This window comes from Toxorhynchites rutilus, chromosome 2, assembly GCF_029784135.1.
Source record: "Toxorhynchites rutilus septentrionalis strain SRP chromosome 2, ASM2978413v1, whole genome shotgun sequence".
Classification (NCBI taxonomy): domain Eukaryota; kingdom Metazoa; phylum Arthropoda; class Insecta; order Diptera; family Culicidae; genus Toxorhynchites; species Toxorhynchites rutilus.
Window position 1 is genome coordinate 260,962,029 of NC_073745.1, and position 20,444 is coordinate 260,982,472.

General features: G+C 38.1%; 3 protein-coding genes across 3 annotated transcripts in view; all 3 read right to left on the reverse strand.

The window, feature by feature from the left end:
• Positions 1-6,103: 6,103 nt before the first annotated feature.
• On the reverse strand, positions 6,104-7,726 carry LOC129766843 (uncharacterized). The gene has a single exon (XM_055767445.1). It carries the CDS (start codon positions 7,724-7,726, stop codon positions 6,104-6,106), a length of 1,623 nt encoding a protein of 540 aa, XP_055623420.1.
• A 316-nt stretch (positions 7,727-8,042) lies between these two features.
• Positions 8,043-11,372, reverse strand: LOC129766844 (uncharacterized). Its single transcript, XM_055767446.1, has one exon. The coding sequence runs from the start codon at positions 11,370-11,372 to the stop codon at positions 8,043-8,045; it is 3,330 nt and encodes a 1,109-aa protein (XP_055623421.1).
• A 5,053-nt stretch (positions 11,373-16,425) lies between these two features.
• Positions 16,426-20,444, reverse strand: part of LOC129768745 (uncharacterized) — a 43,358-nt gene continuing 39,339 nt past the window's right edge. The window contains exons 2-3 of the mRNA XM_055770603.1: positions 18,638-18,822; positions 16,426-16,808 (exon numbers count right to left, since the gene is read on the reverse strand). Coding sequence (XP_055626578.1) covers positions 16,579-16,808; positions 18,638-18,822 — 415 coding nt within the window. The 3' untranslated portion in view covers positions 16,426-16,578. The remainder of the gene's footprint in view (positions 16,809-18,637; positions 18,823-20,444) is intronic.

The following is a 20,444-nucleotide window of genomic DNA, read 5'->3' on the forward strand; positions in this document are numbered from 1 at the left end:
TGGTTTTCAATGGTAGTGGTGTCGTGTTCAGTTGTGGAGAATTATTGTTTAAGCTTTTTGAGTTATTCGCAACTGCACTCGCAACTATAGTACTGTATGAAGCAGTATTTGTAACTGGATTGCAACTGGCTGCTTTTGGACACTCGGCCTTGAGATGACCTTCCTTCTTACAATTAAAGCATCTGTTCTTTAATCCCTCGTAGAATACACGTACCTTGAAGTGTCCAATGTATAAACTAGCCCGAAAAATTTTTGGTGGTTTTAGAAAGGTAAACGTGTTGACGCTAAGAGGAAGCGACAGAAATTAAGGCAAATAGAGCCCAAAACAAGAAAAGTTTAATGCCTCTGTGATGTTTCAGATTTCAACATATGGGTAGAAGGTTTTTATTCAGAAAATATGATCTTTTACCACCTTCTGAAAGATTCCAGGTCAGCTATCTAATATTCTGTATCAGAGTACAAGTCAAAAAAAAAAATCCTCATGAGTGCTAATTTTCCATTTTCGTATGTATCTCTGACAGAAAAATTAGCATTATTTGCTTGTATAGAAAACGCTGGAGAATTCTGGCGCATTTAGGCGATAAAAATTGCTCTGAACAAAACATTTTGCATTAATTGCATTAATGGCAAGACTGCTGGTTGAACAAAATACGTAACGGCAGATACAGCGGATACGCTGCTTTAGGCAACAAAATCAGTCATCGTTTCGAATTCAAAACGATGTAGCCGCTTGGTGGCTCACAAAACTCCAAGCTACAAGATCATATTCACAATGTAATTAATTATCGCTTTGGAAGCATATTTCTAACTACACATGCACATAACTTTGCATCTGATTAATAACATAGATGGATAAACTCGTCAATAGTCATTAGAGCAGATAATTGTTAATCACCATGTCAGCAAAGCCCACACTTCCCTGGCGGATGTTAAACTGCGTTCGCTCATATCTAATTTGCTGCGCGAACAATTTTCGCGAAAATGGGATGCTGAGATGCTGTCCAACTAATTTCCATCTGAAGCGCTTATCTGATTTCTTCAATTTGAAACAAACAGTAAATGAGTTCACGCGTATTTCCAGGCACAGTAAAACTTTAATTGATCATGTTTATTCCAATTTTGAAACTATTAACACAGTCATTGATACCAATTTGAAAATAACCGATCATGAGACCTTAGTTATCAATATTGTAGATAATTTCGTGCCAAACGACGATTTTGTTAAATTAAAGTGCTGGAGGAAATATTCGAAACATGCTGTTTCGAATCTTGTGATGAGAAGCCTGGATTTTCCATTCGAGGTCGATAATTTAGATGAATCAGCAGCTGTTCTTACTATTACCTTGAAAACGTGTACAAATCAGCTAGTTACGCAAAAGTATGTATCTTTGAAAAACTCGAACAGCTGGTACAATTTGGATCTTTTGCGCCTTAAACGTGAGAGAGACAAATGGTACAACAAATTTCGTAGAACAAATGATGGAAATCACTGGAATATGTACACGATCGCGCGCAATAGATATTCACAATCGATCAAGAAAACTCGTTGTGAATATATTCAGAGGAAGATTGATCAGCATCAAAACAACAGCAAAGAGTTATGGAAAATTTTGAAATCTTTATTGAAACCTAGTAATAGTAAACCGCGGTCCATAGCTTTTCATGGCACACTTGAACAGTCTGAACAGGCTATAGTATCCAAGTTTAATGATTATTTCGTCAATAGTGTTTCATTGATCAATCAGTCCATTGAATTGGTCGATGAACCTGATGAAATAAGACAGCCGGTTGATAGTAATTGTAGATTTGAAAGATTTCACCCAATTACATTAAATGAACTTAGAACTATTTGCTTTTCTTTAGGTAAAACGGCTGGAGTGGATAATGTCAATGCTAGAGTTATTCAAGATTGCTTTCATGTCATTGGTCACATCTTGCTGGACCTTATTAATAAGTCTTTATTAACTGGGCATGTGCCTCAGGTGTGGAAGGAATCTTTCATAGTTCCTATTCAAAAGGTTGCTGGAACGATTAAAGCCGAAGAGTTTCGTCCCATCAACATGTTGCACACATTAGAGAAAATATTAGAATTAGTTGTTAAAGGCCAGCTGTTGCAATATTTAAATCTCAACGCTTTGCTAATACCAGAACAATCGGGATATCGAGAAGGACATTCCTGTGAAACCGCATTGAACTTGGTGTTAGCAAAATGGAAAGAGAAATTAGAATGTAAAGATACCATCATTGCTGTTTTCTTGGATCTGAAACGCGCTTTCGAGACAATTTCTAGGCCCTTGTTGTTGAATACGATTAAGCGCTTTGGAATTACGAGTACTGCATATAAATGGTTTGAAAGTTATTTGTATGACAGAACTCAACGGACTATTTTTAATGATTCAATTTCCAGTCCCGTAGGGAATAATCTTGGAGTACCTCAGGGAAGTGTATTAGGGCCCCTTCTGTTTATTATGTACATCAACGACATGCGACGAGTTTTACGATTTTGTGATATTAACCTTTTTGCAGATGATACTGTGTTATTCATTGCAGCTAATGATTTGAATCAGGTCGTTTTATATTTGAATGGAGATTTGCGTTCTTTAAGTAGATGGTTGAAGTATAAGCAATTGAAGTTGAATATAAATAAAACTAAATTTATGGTAATCTCGCGAAATCGTTCTAATGAAAACGTCTCTATTATAATTGATGATGAGACCATTGATCGCGTTCGGGAGATTAAATATCTTGGCGTGATTATTGATGACAAACTCAAGTTCAATACTCACATTGACAATGTCATCAGGAAAATTGCCAAGAAGTATGGAATCTTATGCCGATTGAAAAACGATTTAACTATGTGCAGTAAAATACAGCTATACAAATCAATCATCTCTCCTCATTTAGACTTTTGTTCTTCCATATTATTTTTAGCCAATGATACACAAATATCGAGATTACAGCGTTTGCAGAATAAAATAATGCGGTTGATTCTAAAATGTAATAGATTCACTTCCTCATCTTTGATGCTGGACGCTCTAAAATGGTTATCCGTGAAGCAAAGAATTGTTTATTTAACTATGGTGTTCATTTTTAAAGTAGTTCACGGTTTGCTGCCTCGATATTTGTGTGATCGAGTTGAAAGAGGAAGTGATTTCCATAGATATAACACTAGAAACGCGAATGAATTAAGAACACCTAATTTCTTGTCATGTGCTTCACAAAATTCGTTGTACTTCAAAGGAATAAATGTTTTCAATTCGATGCCAAGACATATTAAATGCGCAACAACACTTACAGAATTTAAGAGGCACTGTATTTCACACGTGAAAACTGTGTTTTATTAACAGTCGAACGATTTTTTTTTTAATTTTATGACGAAGATTTTTATTGACGAAGTTTTATACGAACGGATAATTAATGTGGACAATTTTTGGTAGTTTGTTTTTCAATGTTTTTGAGTAACCTGACGAAGTTTTTTGAACGGATTATATTATGTAGACTATCTAAAATTTTTTTAAATTATCTTTTTTTTAATTAGTATTGATCTCTATTATGTCTGTCATGATGGACTGGTGATGATGGACTATTTTTATTTTTATTTTGTTGTTTTTATAGTTGTATTAGTTGAAAAAAAAAATAAAAGTAGTCTACAAAAGTTTGAGCGTCGCGCGCGTGCCACAGATATAAAGGATATTAAATTGAAAGATTTTTAAGTGCCGGTCTAGGAAATTTTCGTAAAGGAAATTTTCTCGATTTCTCTGAATGAGGATATTCATTGTCAATCCAAAGCAAGGCTGGCGGTTGGACTTGTGCTCTGGTGGACCCTTTGGCTGCAAGGGCCTCGTCGGGACCGTATCGGCTCTGTGGCGGACATGACTGAGTATTGGCTTGTCTTTGGAAATTGCAATTTTTTTGAACTTATATCTGTGAATAAAATCAGTGCGTTTTTTTTGTGTTTGCTAAACTGATTTCAATGTTGAGAAAAAATAAATAAATTATCTTTTAGATAACTCGTCTTGCTCAAACCTCTGTAGGGGAAGGAGGCGGGACCATCATCATCATCATCAACTAATTTGCGATGTTTGATTTTGTCCATATATACGCATAATTCAAATTACATTATTCTGCACATTCGCTACTTTCAAAACACACTTGAACATCCTCAATTTTGCAATTGATTTCAAGATTTTTGTAAAGTCACTTCATTCCACACAAGATAACAAATTTCTCCGTCTTCTGACGATACGAATATGGGAACGAAGGTACTGTTGCGGATTTGTTCTGAATGTTTTGGTACTAAGGAAAGATCTAACAATCTGGAGTATCGGATAAAATGTTTGCATCCATTCATCGGATGGTACAACATATTTTTTCGTGGGAATCAACATTTTGCAGGAATTCCCGCTGAAAGTTCGAGATTACCATTTCCATTGGCACGCTAGTGCGCATTAATAATATTCCGAAGTGGAATGATATATGATGAAGACGGCCCAGGACGATATGACTCCTGCTTTCTGTCTGATTAATATAACGGAAACCTTCCGTATATTTAAAACCGATTAGATATTTTAGCCATTTTTTTTTGAAACCCAATGGATTTCAGTTTTTCAATTTGTGTAACCATGTTCCCGTATAACGTAATTCTATGCGACGATGGAAAATTAAATACAGCGCGAACTCGATTATATACAGTTTCGGATTTATTTTCACTGTATATAATCGTATTCTGTATATCAGGGGTTCTCAAACTATTTTGGGCAATAGACTTCTTTTCCAGAATTAAGTGATACCTCAGACCCCTATAGCCAAATTTTTAAAACAAAAATTTCTAGTTGGAAATTCTTATTCACACATAATTCTTACAAATTTAAAGACTTCGTAGCGGCAAGCAGTGTTTTTGGGTTTAACGGGCAGTGGCAACTATATTGCCACCAATTTTTTCAACTGTTTCAATAGTTTATTTTTTATCAAAGATCGTGGGTATTTTTATTCCCACCGAGCTGTGTTTCCCTAAAACGGACTTCAAAATCAATGTGCCTGGGGGAATACGCTTTGCAAATACATGCAAGTCGGGGGTAGTTTTTGGTGTTGAGTACTTTTGTACTCGCTTGTCGTTGTCCAGCTGAGAAGCCTGGGAAAATCGTCATTTCAGATACTAGACGTGAATGAACTTTCGTGGTTCGAGAACTACGTTAACATGAGATGTGCTATAATTTCAGAGGGAAATGTAAAATACAATGATCGTTTGACAATTCTTCCGTTCACATATTTTGGTAGCCTTAGGCAGCGTAAAAGGACGTTCATCAAATTTTTTTTGTATCGAAGAACATAATCTATTACAAAAAATCTCGATGCATTCTAAAATAATCTTCGAAGCGGTAAACAAGTGGATTGCATCATATAATTTCGTAGTTCTACGTCGAAAAAAATATGCGGTCGTGTCCTAGATACAACCCCTTACAATTTTTTTCAACGGGTGTTTCTGCTTATCTATGACTTCTGATATCATCCTACCCGTGGCGAGTTTTTTATATGATGAGAATATAAACTGTTGTATTCCAACCAATATCCTCCTTATAAACCCGTATTCCAGCGGGTGGTGGGTGGTACAACACTGATGGTGGCAATTGTACAGCAATTCCAACTATTCCTCTGGGGTTCCCTGATTGCTTCCACTTGGTGGTTGAATAAACTTCACAGATTTCACAGCACAAAATACATTTATTCTTACAAATATCAAACTACATTTTTTATTTTACATTCAGGAACATGTCTTAACAATTACTTGTACTGCACAAAAAACTGAACAACAATGTTTTTTTTTATTCTCCTCTCTCTCTATTTACAGACATGACAAAAAAAACAAAGCAAAAAACAAAACAAATTCTAACTGACTCTCACAAGTACTTCTCTCGCGTTATTGTTTCACAACTGGGAACTCAGCGCTTTATAGCAAAGTAAGAGCCAGGGATGTACTGTTGGGTTTGTTGTTGTTTACTCGCAGACATCCTCACCCACCCTGAAATACCATATTTCTGAAATGACACAAAAAACCTCTTCGACGGGAAAGGAATCTGGGAGCAACAAATTTACGTCCAAAGGCTTAATTGCTGGGTTCTTCGATTGGCAAAACGCATAATTTTTCCACCGGTCGTTTCAATATTCCTGCAGATGTTTTAAGTGTCACCACCCGCACAATTCCATCATCCCCAGGATGTACCTCCATAATTCTTCCCATTTTCCACCGCATAGGAGGCTGATTGTCGTCTTGAATGATTACCAACCTACCAACTACGATGTCAACAGGTGGTTTCCATCGCTTCATCCTTCCTTGCAGCTGGGCCAAATAATCTCTACGCCATCTCTTCCAGAAGTCTTGTAACCGTTTCTGGATTAACTGCCAATAATTCAAACGATTAGTGGGCATTGTTTCCACATTTTCTTCCGGAATCGCCTGTAAAGAAGTTCCTATGAGGAAATGGGCCGGTGTCAACGGTTCCAAGTCATTCGGGTCCTCAGACATTTGTGTTAACGGTCTTGAATTAAGGCATCCTTCCACTTGAACGAGCAATGTGCTCATATCCTCGGGAGTCGCCACACTCTCACCAAGAACCTTCAATAAATGGTTTTTTGCTGATCGTACGGCTGCCTCCCACAAGCCTCCGAAGTGTGGCGCGCTAGGTGGATTAAAGTGCCATTGAATCCCTTGATTGGAACACTCCTTGTACACTTGATTTCGGTGGCTGCTATCTCTCAGCAATTTCAATACTTCCCGAAGTTTATTGCGAGCTCCGATGATGTTGGTGCCATTGTCGGAGTAAATATCCGTACACATCCCTCTCCTTGAGATAAATCTCCGCAGCGCTTGCAGAAACCGGTCGGTAGATAAATCACTCACCAGCTCTAAGTGTACTGCCTTGGTACACATACAAACGAAGATCGCTACATGGGCCTTCACTGCTGGTCGTCTCGGGGCTAATCTTAGATAAAGTGGTCCGAAGTAGTCAACGCCCGTTCGTGAGAACGGACGAGATACGGTGACCCGTGCCGATGGCAGCTCTCCCATGAACTGCTGGATTGCAGACGGTTTTGATCGATAACACTTTTGGCAGTGATGCACAGTGTAGCGAGCGAGATTCCTTCCACCTAATGGCCAATATCGGAGTCTTATTGCTCCTAGTAGCAGTTGAGGTCCTGCGTGAAGCAACTTCTCATGATAGTGTCTTATAATCAATCTCGTAAAATGGTGCCTAGCGGGCAAAACAATTGGATGCTTCTTATCTTCGGATTCTTTAGAATGCTTTAATCGTCCTCCAACTCTTATCAATCCATCCGTAGATATATATGGGTTATACCAGCGCAGCGGAGATTTGCGTGGAATCGTTTCACCTTTAGAGAGGGTTCTCCATTCCGGATAAAAACATTCTTGTTGAACCTTCGAAATCAGCAATCTTTCTGCCTCTTTCAGCTCGCTTGTGGATAGGAATGTAGTGTCCTTACGAGTGTTTTTGGGTTCGCGAAGCAATTTTATCAATCGTAGCCAATAAGCTGTACGTCGTATCAAATCGACGAAAGCTCCAAACTTCGCGAAATACCAATCATTTGAGTCCACCTTTTCTGAAGCCACGTTGGTTGATATGACTCGGCGCCTTTCCTCATCACCTTCGTCAGCTACTAAATTTTCGGCCGGAATGTCGGCCAATAATCGGGACCCTTCTCTAACCATGCTGGACCTTGCCACCAAATTGTATTGCCGATGACGTCTTCTGGGGATATCCCCCTAGAAATCAAATCTGCTGGATTGTCAACTCCTGCTACGTGTCTCCAATGACAACCTTCGGACAATGTTTGAATTTTCGCGACTCTATTGGCGACGAAAACATTCCAATTAGATGGTGAAGATGCAATCCAATGTAGAACACACGTCGAATCCGTCCAAAAATATGTTTGAGCTGATATCCTCGTAGAATCATGAATCTTCTCGAATAACAATACCGCAAGAAGTGCCCCACAAAGCTCTAATCTCGGAATAGACTGCGATTTTATGGAGCAACCCTTGATTTGGACGATAGCAACCTAACTCTTATACTTCCACTCGAATCCATGCTCTTGATGTATACACATGCTCCATATGCTTTCTCAGACGCATCAGAGAAGCAATGTATCTCGACCAGAATTGGATCTGGTATTATAACACAGCGTTCAATCCGGATTTCATTTAGTAGTGAAAGCTGTCGGTGATAACTGCGCCAGATCTCACCCACCGTCGAAGGTACCGGGGTATCCCAATTCATCCTTTCATCCTTTTCATCTTTCAACGTCCACAACATTTGCATAAAGATCTTGGCTCTTGTAATAGTAACTCCCAGGAGTCCCAAAGGGTCGAACAGCGTAGCTATTACCGAAAGGATTTGTCGCTTAGATAGTGCTGTGGTTGTAATCGGTAACGGAATATTGAATTGAAACTTTAAAGTGTCTGTTTTCGGCAGCCAAGTCAGGCCCAGTGTCTTCACTGACGGATCTGGGTCCAAATTAATACCCTCCAAGTCTCGAATCGCTAAATTTTCCTCTTTGATTCCTTCTAAAACTAATTGAGAACTCGACGCCCACTTCCGGAGGTGAAACCCACCAGCACTCATCATTTTATCGAGCTGCATCCTCAACTCGATGGCCAAATCCGCTGCATCCGCTCCGGTAATGATATCGTCCATGTAGGTATCCTCACAAACTGCCTTGGCTGCCAGAGGAAAACGACTGACTTCTTCCATGGCAAGCTGCTTAAGTGTACGAGTAGCAAGAAATGGTGCAGGTTTAGTGCCGTACGTGACCGTGCCCAGCTCGTAGGTCTCTGGCTCGTCGTCGGGAGAAGATCGCCAGAGAATCGATTGCAGTGGTTTATCCCTTTGACAGATGTTTATTTGCCTGAACATCTTCTCTACATCGGCAACGAGCATGATCTGCTTCGTGCGACACCGAAGAATTATTGATCGTAGATCTTCCTGAATCACTGGCCCCACCAGCAATCCGTCATTTAATGATACTCCTGTCGAAGTTTTACAAGATGCATCAAAGACAACACGTAGTTTTGTGGTAGTGCTAGTCTCCTTGACTACCGGGTGATGAGGTAGATAACATCGTTGAACCTCATCAGAAACCTTATCAACCCTTCTCATGTGACCGAACTGAAGGTACTCCTGCATGAACGCCAAATACTGATCACGTAGTAGAGTATCACGCAACAGTCTTCGTTCGGTTCCCTGCAAACGTCTTAGTGCGATTTCTTTCGATTTTCCTAATCTACGAAGGACACCCTCATCCTTGGGCAATGTCACCGTGAATCGGCCATCTATTCCACGCTGTACCGTTCGTTCAAAATGTTCTGAACAGCGAGTTTCTTCCGGCGAATAATAGTTTGATACTCCAATCTCTTCATATTCCCAGAATCTTGCGACCAATGACTCCAAGTTTCCTGATGCAGATATGTTGCAGTTGACTTGAATTGATTGACTCGGTACTAACAAACCTCCACACACTACCCAGCCGAAGACTGATTCATTCAACGCTGGTAGTCTCTCACCTAACGTAATTTTTCTACCAGTTCCGAAAAACTCGAAGAATGCTTCGATGCCCAAGACTACGTCCACTCCTTTCGATTGGAAGAATGCAGGATCAGCCAGCTCAACACCGTTTGGAATCGACCACCCTTCCGTATTAACCGTTAAAGTCGGAAGATTCACTGTGACCTTCGACAGAATTAAAAAATCCATGTCCCTCGAGTATTCGGACACTCGCGACCGTACCATCGCCCGAATTCGGTATTTGACTTCTGTAGCTGCTTCACCTATTCCTAGAACCGATATATCCACTCTTTCTCGGCTGACACACATCCGCTGACTCAGCCGTTCTGATATAAAATTACTCTCGGAACCTGAATCCAATAAAGCACGAGCGGGGAACACCTGACCACTATCATCCACCATCAAGACAACAGCAGTAGCCAGTAACACCTGAGAAGAGAACTGCTGCGTTGTGCAAACGGTTTTGGTTGACACATTTGCTGTTTGGGTTGAAGTTGATGCCTTTGATCCAGATTCCTTGCCCTTTGCAACCACCGTACCCTTCGTGAAGCCTTCCCTTTCTGTCTTGAAGCATACCAATGTATGGTGTCGACCCTGGCATTTTCGACATGAAAACTTGGATTTACAATCCTTCGCCTGATGTCCTACCCGAAAACAATTGCGGCAAAGCGAATGGGTCCTTAAAAGTGCGTCTCTTTCCGCTACCTCTAGCCGATGAAACACTTGACATTGGTACAATAGATGCTCGCCCTTACAGGCCACACAACGCCCTTCGAAACTCTGCATGCTGCTATAATTGGTTTTCGTAAACGCTGTTCTCGGTTTCGAAAACTGTTGGAGTGGGTTTGGTCCTTTAACATCAACGGATTTGCTGGGAAGAGATTCAAGCATTTGAACACGTCGCCGAATGAAGTCCGTTAAGTCGGACAATGTATCTTGCTCCTTGGACGTAGAGAATTCCTCCCAGCCTCTGCGTGTTACCGGGTCAAGTCGTGCTGTAAGTAGGTGGACAAGCAGTAGATCCTTATAGTCCTCCGGTTCTATGACTTGATCTAAATTTTTCACGACCCTCTCGAATCCCTCTAACAAGATGTGAAGTTCGCTGACTGATTCCTTGGTTAATGTTGGAAGCTTAAATAGCGATTGTACTTGACGTTTCCTCAACTGTTTACTGTTATCAAAACGCTTCAACAACATATCCCAGGCAATTTGATAATTGGCCCTTGTAATTTTCAGCGGATCTATCAGGCTTTTCGGTTCCCCCTGAAGACAACCCTTGAGGTAGTGGAACTTCTCCACCTCTGGTAACTCCGTTTTATGGTGGATGAGTGAAGTGAATAGATCTCGGAAACTCAGCCACTCATCTATGTCCCCATTGAATGAAGGTAAAATTATTTGAGGGAGACGCACGCGATCAACACCATAAACCACTGAATCGTTCATTCGAACAGACTGTTCCAGCCCCATTGGACCCTGCAGCTTCTTAGATTTATCTACGAGGAATGATTTGGCTCGATAATACCTATCACTAAATTCCTGTCGGTCCTTATCGTACGATTCCTCATCCGCGAGATAATCTTCATGTGCCCTAATCTCTACCAATGTATCACAAAACTTCCCCCATAGCTCATCTACCTTCTCTAACCGAATGTCAACATCTGTAACAGTTGCAGTTTCTTCGTAGTATTCCACGAAACGCCAGATGTCGTTGAAAGAAGCCTGGACATCGTTCAACCTCGCTATGAGCAGCTTCAGCGAAGGAGCCTTCTTAGCAGCGGATATTACTGGCGGCATGTTGATGGAACGTTATCGGCACCGTTGTTGAAAAGGATTGAACGTGTTGGTAGATATCGATCGAAGTCCTAGCTCCGCTAGGCATATACTAGTGTAGTTTACCTTACAACGTAAACCGATGCACCCAATGTGATGTGCGAACAGTCTAGCGATGAGATTGTAATCGCCAAGCAATTTTTACTTTGTACTCCGATGGGGCAGGTGTTTTAGCGAAGAGGTGGGGTATTTTATGTAATATTCCGTAAAATAACTTCGGTGGACATATACAGTTCCAACTCACCCGGAGAACTAATCGTCGCGCCAATCAATGAACCAGTAGAAATTGCCCAATTGCAACAATTAACCAATGAACCAGTATATGTTTACTTGTAGACCAATACACTCATTGATGTGCAGGGAAGTGGGTTGTATGAATGAATCGAAGAGGATACAAATTTATTTTAAAACGTGTATTAATCTTGCCTAGCTTCGGCGCATATACTATTCTAATGCACTCACCCAGGCAAAATTTCAGATGATCTTCCTCTTCGTATGCAGCACTCAATAAAACAGCGATGCAGGGTGGCTGGCCTCCTTATGGTGAACTTAGTGGGTGGTGGATCAATCAAAATGTTGGTTCACGTGGCGTTCCAGATATGTATAAGTGGATGTTCATGTAGCTCTCAATCCAACAATTGCGATTGTTGATTTTCAATCCTCGTTAACGATCCCGTTCTCGAAAACGTGAATTCCGGAAATGAACCAGTGTTAGTACCGAACTATGGTGCGAGCTTCGCTGGACATATAGGTATTATTTGCTCTAACTAACCTGAACAAAAATAACTGCCGGTGGGTGTCCAAACGATTGCAATTGTTCCTTCTTGTGATTTGTGCTGTGTAGTGATGGCTGCCGATCAATTATTCTTTTTGCGATAAATAGGTTGTCCTCAATTGCCAGTCCGAGTACTTGTTGGTGACGTTATAATGGTCAAATCCTTGGTTCTGATTCGTTGGATCCGGTTCGAAGGACCAAAATGTTGTATTCCAACCAATATCCTCCTTATAAACCCGTATTCCAGCGGGTGGTGGGTGGTACAACACTGATGGTGGCAATTGTACAGCAATTCCAACTATTCCTCTGGGGTTCCCTGATTGCTTCCACTTGGTGGTTGAATAAACTTCACAGATTTCACAGCACAAAATACATTTATTCTTACAAATATCAAACTACATTTTTTATTTTACATTCAGGAACATGTCTTAACAATTACTTGTACTGCACAAAAAACTGAACAACAATGTTTTTTTTTATTCTCCTCTCTCTCTATTTACAGACATGACAAAAAAACAAAGCAAAAAACAAAACAAATTCTAACTGACTCTCACAAGTACTTCTCTCGCGTTATTGTTTCACAACTGGGAACTCAGCGCTTTATAGCAAAGTAAGAGCCAGGGATGTACTGTTGGGTTTGTTGTTGTTTACTCGCAGACATAAACAATCAACTATACTTTATCTTACCCGTGGAGGGATCTTTTTCTATTCTTTCATTCGGTGTGAGGCTCCCTCAGTTTATTTTATAAAATCTTCAAACTTGAAAGTTCGTTCGCCTTAAGCTTGCAACTTTCTGGAAAACGAGAAGTTCTCATTTCAATGTTATTTTAACGTGTGTTAATTTTTGATGTGCCAGAAAATTATTTTCGATAACATTGGTTTGTTAACAATAACATTCTAAATTGAATTGAAAGAAATCGACTCAATATTCCACAGTTACCTTTCGGCTAGTTTATGATTTGTCTTCAGTGCAGCAGAACCCCGATTATCCGCGAAATAGTCTGGCAAGATCACCGCGAATAACGAAAATCGTACTTCCTTAGGTTTTTGGCGTAGAACTATGTCTTCCAAATCTACCAAATCAGGTCACGTTTTTATGAAATAAAGTTAACGTTAATAAGTATTTTTGCCGCGAACGGATTTTGACGGTTTACATACCAAACGAATCGGAAATTTCCTAAGATCTTTTTCTTATGCTATATATTACAATGCCCTGATGTGTAAATGGTTTATATTGATGAAAACTAGAAGCATTTCCATTTTCCAATTTATTTGTCATTAGTGAGCAATAAGAGTAAGAGTAAGAGTAAGAGTAAGAGTAAGAGTAGGAGTAAGAGTAAGAGTAAGAGTAAGAGTAAGAGTAAGAGTAAGAGTAAGAGTAAGAGTAAGAGTAAGAGTAAGAGTAAGAGTAAGAGTAAGAGTAAGAGTAAGAGTAAGAGTAAGAGTAAGAGTAAGAGTAAGAGTAAGAGTAAGAGTAAGAGTAAGAGTAAGAGTAAGAGTAAGAGTAAGAGTAAGAGTAAGAGTAAGAGTAAGAGTAAGAGTAAGAGTAAGAGTAAGAGTAAGAGTAAGAGTAAGAGTAAGAGTAAGAGTAAGAGTAAGAGTAAGAGTAAGAGTAAGAGTAAGAGTAAGAGTAAGAGTAAGAGTAAGAGTAAGAGTAAGAGTAAGAGTAAGAGTAAGAGTAAGAGTAAGAGTAAGAGTAAGAGTAAGAGTAAGAGTAAGAGTAAGAGTAAGAGTAAGAGTAAGAGTAAGAGTAAGAGTAAGAGTAAGAGTAAGAGTAAGAGTAAGAGTAAGAGTAAGAGTAAGAGTAAGAGTAAGAGTAAGAGTAAGAGTAAGAGTAAGAGTAAGAGTAAGAGTAAGAGTAAGAGTAAGAGTAAGAGTAAGAGTAAGAGTAAGAGTAAGAGTAAGAGTAAGAGTAAGAGTAAGAGTAAGAGTAAGAATAAGAATAACGAAGGAGAATAAGAATAACGAAGGAAAATATTTGCCTAGAGCAGGGATTTTCAAATGGTGCTCCGCGGAAAATTTGTGCTCCGCGAAGTTATACCAAATGCTCCAACATGAAAATCCACCATGAAAAAAACATTCTTTAATTTAATTTCACTGTGCATATAATGATTTATCTTGTTTACTCCGGGTCAGATGTCGTATAAATGCGACGCGCGGCCGAAGTAGACTTGTTTCCAGTTGGGTAATGACATTGCAAGTAGGATTTGTTTTATTGATTAGAATATGCAGGTGCTCCGTTAAACATTTTTACTAGAAAAAGTGCTCTGCCACAAAAAAAACTGAAAACCCCTGGCCTAGAGCATAAATATTGGATCTCGCTGAGGCAAAATTTCATTATCGTTCTAGATACTAGTTACCTTTCGGCTAGTTTATGATTTGTCTTCAGTGCAGCAGTAAGTGTGCAGTAAGAGTAAGAGTAAGAGTAAGAAGGGCGTATTCTATTTTAGAGGCACGGATTTCGGGTATTTTGTCGAACTCAGAGCAATAAAACAAACAATATCGTTACTAACAATTATTTTATCATTTGTCTATTAATGTTTTAAGTATACAAAAATAACTAAACAAGAAAATATCATTATTCGAACTTTAAAAAAAAGTTATAAGCTGACAAAGTGGGTGTGGCAAAAAGGAAAACAATTCATTGGTGTATACGATTTCAGTCCTCCTGGTTATGCGAAACAAATTTATTTATCTGATTTATCCGATGGTATCTCGGAAAAATAAAAAGAAATTGGACAAAAAGAAAGGACTTTGATAAAAAATAAATTGCGCTTTGGCACACTTTTTTAAGACGATTCCATTTTTTTAAATAGTTTATGATGTTATTGTTTCGTATATTAATTCCTAGTATGTAGTGCCCATTTTGTGTGTATTAGACTACTCCCCCACATCTCGTGTTTACCAAAACCCTTTTTTTCCAAATGTTTATATGTAATTCCTTCAATTTAGTGTTTCATAAATCAGTTTTAAATAGTTCAAGAAGCAAAACGGCACATTAAACTCATGATAATTCCGCGTTTCAACTTACCCCGCTCTACAGACAAGTTGAAAAAATGCATATGAGAACTAAACATATTCAAAATTGATATTTTTCGAAACATCCAGTGTGAATAAAAAAAAATCGTTTCAGCTTGCCCCGGTGCACCTTACATAAATAATGTATTCCCCCAACAAGTCAAAAGCAAATTCAATTGACTTAATTAATGACTTAATTTGATTTAATTCCTAGAATATTCCCGTCGGACCCTTTACTACACAGATGTTCTCGATGGAATGAAAAATTACCCTTTCATAAATGGTTATGAATATTACATAAAGAATGATTGGACTGCAAATCGATAGTCTGTAATAATAACTCGAAATAAATATCTACTAGGCTTAACTATTGATTCGACAAAATTGAAAATATTTAAATTTTCAACATCGGTTTTTAAGAAGATCCAGGAACATATTTTTTGAATTGTTTTTTACAGGAATACTTTTCTTTGATGAAAAACAGGGTGAAAATCCTAACAACAACGATTTTTGTCGAATTTCACATAATAAATAAAATTAATCCGGATGGAAACTGCAGCTCATTTTATAAAGGAATATTTTTCCAAGAATATGAGAATTTGAGTTTATCAAATATACTGCTCAAATATTCAGAACAAAATAAATAAATACGATAAGACAGATCATGGTTAAATGTTCTAAAGAGGCAAAGCCTCTCGCAAAATCATAATATAAATTTTGTCGGTTCAATTTTCTATTTTAAATCGTTCTTTCACTTTCTTATTGAATCTTTCACTTTTGGTTGGAAATAATCTTATTTATCATTTTTTCAGATGAAGTTACTTCAGGTAGATATGTTTCGGGTGAATGGTATTTGGGTAACCGTAATACACTGTTGTGTTTGTAGCATCAAAGTATTCCCTTTAAATTATGTAGGGATGATCAAATCTTATTATTTGTTGTTTAGATTCGATTGATCATCTCTAATCGTAAAATGAATGATGATTTGACATTGTTACATTTGATTTTGTATTTGCAACATCCAACCAGATTAAACACACTGCTTATATATTTGAATGTTATATTTAGTTTTCGGAGGCTCTAGAATGAGATATTTTGTATGGACCAGACCCAAATGAGAACTCTAATATATTGTATCATCCTTTATTCTATATTTGAGGTTATATATGGCACAGTAGACGTTAGTGTTCATTTCTCATCTATTCTAGTGTAAAATACATTGAATAAATAAAAATCACTAACATATTTTATTGTAAGCACTAATCAGTCAGTCACATATCACTAATCCAAACGCTTCAATTTGCTGAGATTATCGAAATCATTATTGTTCAAAAAAAATAATCAGTTGATTGATACACGATTTCGTGGAGATCCATTTTATCTTTGGTTATTTTCGCGGGTACTGGCTTGATAGGATGGCGGTGGGGCCCGATGCTGAAACTCCTGATACAAGAATTCCTGTGTCGGCCCGTCACGGGGATCGCTACTGTATCTCGATGGGAATCTGTCATCTGGTGCGGAAGAAACACTCCCAAAACAGGACGCTTCTGTAGACGAAGTTATTCGCCAAGCGGCAGCACTGACCATCATTAGTGTCACACCAACGCCTGTGGGAATACACAATTAAAAAAAGGATATATTGACTTTACTGCAGTTACGGTTGGAAACGTGCTTAAACCTATCTCGCCTATAATATTCAAATAGTGTATTGAAGCTTCCCCTGCCCTTCGTCACCTTTGTTTACCCCATCAATTAGCCTCTCTGGTAGGGTCTGAGTGTTGTACCCTCGTCAAAAGCAAGACACTCAATTTGCTCCTTCCCCTGATCCGTAAACAAATACACCCGTGTTAACTGGCAGCAATCTGATTCGGCTTCAGGCTGGTCTTCTGCATGATTTATGAGTGACCTTTCCGGACACACAATTTCCCTGGGCGACATACTGGAAAGCGGTTATTTGTTGTGTAGTTCACGAATTTTCGACCGAGCACTTTCTCTCTCTCTCTCTCGTTCAACAACAACAACATGTTTCGCATAGTTGAACCGTCGTCCTAGTGTCCCCAAAAAGGGTGAAGATATTTGAACGAATTTATGAACAGGGAGACGAGCCGGGGGCTGAGGGGCTGAGAAATTGAGGCGTTATGAGCGGATTGAATACGGCGAAACAAAGTTCAGTCATTGTCGTCTTAGAGGCGGATCTGAAATTCACATCACGCACAGCACATCTTCGGAAAACATCGGGAAACATGCTTCATCCTATTTCTAGCAAAATTCATTTTTCATTTCAATTTAATGTTTATCTACAGTGACACGTTATTTGTGCTCATTTATTCATTTGACCGAAATGTTTTCGGTTATGTTTGGCTATTTTCCAGGTGGCCGACTAGCGAAATTCAATGCGCATCGACACACATTGGAGGTGGGTAAATATTTTGTTACGTTTGATTGATTGACTAGACCTATTTGGCGACAAACAATACGTTTGTTATGGTAGACAAATGCAAATATTGCGGGACAAATTTCATTATGTTTTGGATCCGCACTGCGAATTGAGTGCTGTTGTGCAGATTGAAGATATTTCACCATGATCTATATTTATTTATTTAATTAAAACTGAGTAACAACCTAGTGTGATTCACATTTTTACGAAAACCCCAAATTTCTACCACCGATTGATTGAGATGGTGTGATATTTTATCGCTCAAATTATTTGCACTAGCTAACCCGAGAGTGTTCCATGAAATAAGACCCCATTAGCACGGAAGTGGATACGTTGCTTTCACAACTGAGCAGCAAATCCAAATTCGATTATCTGATAGAATGATCCAATCGGTTACCACTAGTTAGCTGCTTTTCTTCGTTCGAACTTTGGCAATCCATCGGATGGGAACGAACAATGCAGAAAACCGATGTGCGGTTGAAAGGATTAGCCTTGGAAGCATCGGATTTAAAGTGCCAGTAAAAGGAATGGTTTTTGGTCATGGTTTCGCTTTATTTTTGGTTTTATCTGTCATGCAAGGAACACTTTTTAATATAAAAAAAACTACTGTTGACCACATTGAATAGGGAAAAAACACTGTTCTACTCGAATCATTTAGTAGACAAATCGTTTTGAACGGTTCAGGAATATGCAAAATTATTCGGGTGACATTCAACATTTATAGCTTCGAATTAAAAAAATATATATTTTTTTAGATGGTGAGATTGCGATTTAGCGTCTTATATATTTTTTTTTCAAAAGCTCAGACATTTTTACATAACATCTAGAGAATTTAGAATGATGTTTTTATTGGGATTGGGATTGGTTATTGGGATATTTTTTATTAATGAAACATATGATTAAATGCTATAAAACACATATACTCAGAAGCTGTAACTTAATATTGAATAAACTTGATCCGGCTCAAAGGGCGTCAAACTTTACTTTTCGATTACTTACCAACCATCAATAAAGCAACCAGTAAATGGGATATGGGTGAACTGCCAATGCCAGAGGTTCCAAGTGCAGCGCCCCCAAAAGCGCATGCAATGCCACTCAGTGCCACCAAGGCAATAAGTGCCCGAAGCGATGGCCCGGGAAAACTAAAGCTGCAGCAACTTTTTCTCGAATGACTAGGAGATGAGCTGAAAGAAGATAGGAAAAAAACAATTTAATTACAGTGATAACGTTGAAGCGGCTGTATGGCTAAAGACGATGGATTGGAGCTACAAGCATTTTTGCTCTCGAAATGTTAATTAATTGGACAAAGTTTTGTCACATTGTGCATGGAGTGTAAAGGCACGAATTTTGGACGTTTTTGTGAAGTCTGAACAAATAAAACAAAGCATATTTTTACGATCCATTAGTTCATTATTTGTTTATTTAACTATCTTCAAAAATACAACAAGAACTGAACGGGAAAAATCATAAAAACTTTTTTCACGTTTCCCATTTTTTTTTCAAAAATAGTAAAATAAAAAAAATGATTAGAGATAAAGATAGAGAGATGCATACAGATTGTATTCATATGAATTCGACATAAATCGGTTCAGTAGAAGTTGAGACACCAGTCTACACCAGTTTGTATAAACTAGTTCTGAGAGAAACGCGTTTGAAGTTAATTGTTATGGGCGTACTAGATTAGATACTGCATTACTGAAATGGCTATAATAGGTAAATAATGGGATTTTCGAAAAGTCCTTTCTAAGGTATATTTTTAAATGCCTAGACTTCAGAAATATGAAGATTTTTTTTTAATTTCTTTTGAATTTCTTTTGAATTTCTAAACTAGAATGCTGTCCTAGTTGGACTATTTTTTGTCATGTAGGGCACATTTAAGCCACATCATGCCGACAAGGCAAACAAATGAATTTTTTCATATATGTTACAGCGGTGACTTCCTACAATTCCGATATTTTTCATTGTCTATCGTTTTTAAACCAGCAGATTTTTGGAAAGAGGGTGGTCTTTGACTAGACCATCATGTGTTCTTGTCTTTACCAGAAGACATGCATCAATGTGTATACGAGAAGAAATAAAAGCTTTGTGTTGTTTAAAATCGAACTTGCCAAAAAAATTTCGCATGAAGATGATAAATGTTCAAGAGCTACTTTATCATACACAGCAATTCCAAATGAAATCGTCCTAAAAATGCAGATTTTAAAAACTTGTATTTTTGATTCCAATAAACGTGTGTGTTCCGTTTGGGTTGGAGGAAATATGAGTTTTTTACAGCAATTGGGAATTTTTTGACTCAAGCGTAACTTTTGAAAAGGGCGTATCGATTTTAGTAAGTGAAATCTTTGATAATTTATATCTCAAAAACTATGAGTCGTACCGAAATAGTGTCTTAGAAAGATATATAGAAAGAGTTAGAAAATATAGAAAGAGTTATAGAGTATTGATGGTTGAATATGAAAAAAATGTACACTGAGAAAAAGAATAAGTACTCTTTTTTTCATTTGCAAAATAAAAATTCAATTTGCAATATCCAAAATACATATTTTTTGATTTTTTTAAAACAATTTTCATGCAAAATAGAAGTCATGCAAAAAAATTAAAAAATGGGCCCAAGATGGTAAGATTATTTTTGTCGAACTTTGTGAAACATCGAATTTTTAGGAATTTTCGAAACTTCGAATTTTTGTATGTTAACAATAATTTTTAGCCACAAATTATGAATCCTTATGTGATTTAAAACAAAAAAGGTTATCATCAATCTCCTTCTATTTCAAAAAATATTTCTAATTTATTGTCTTTTTTATAG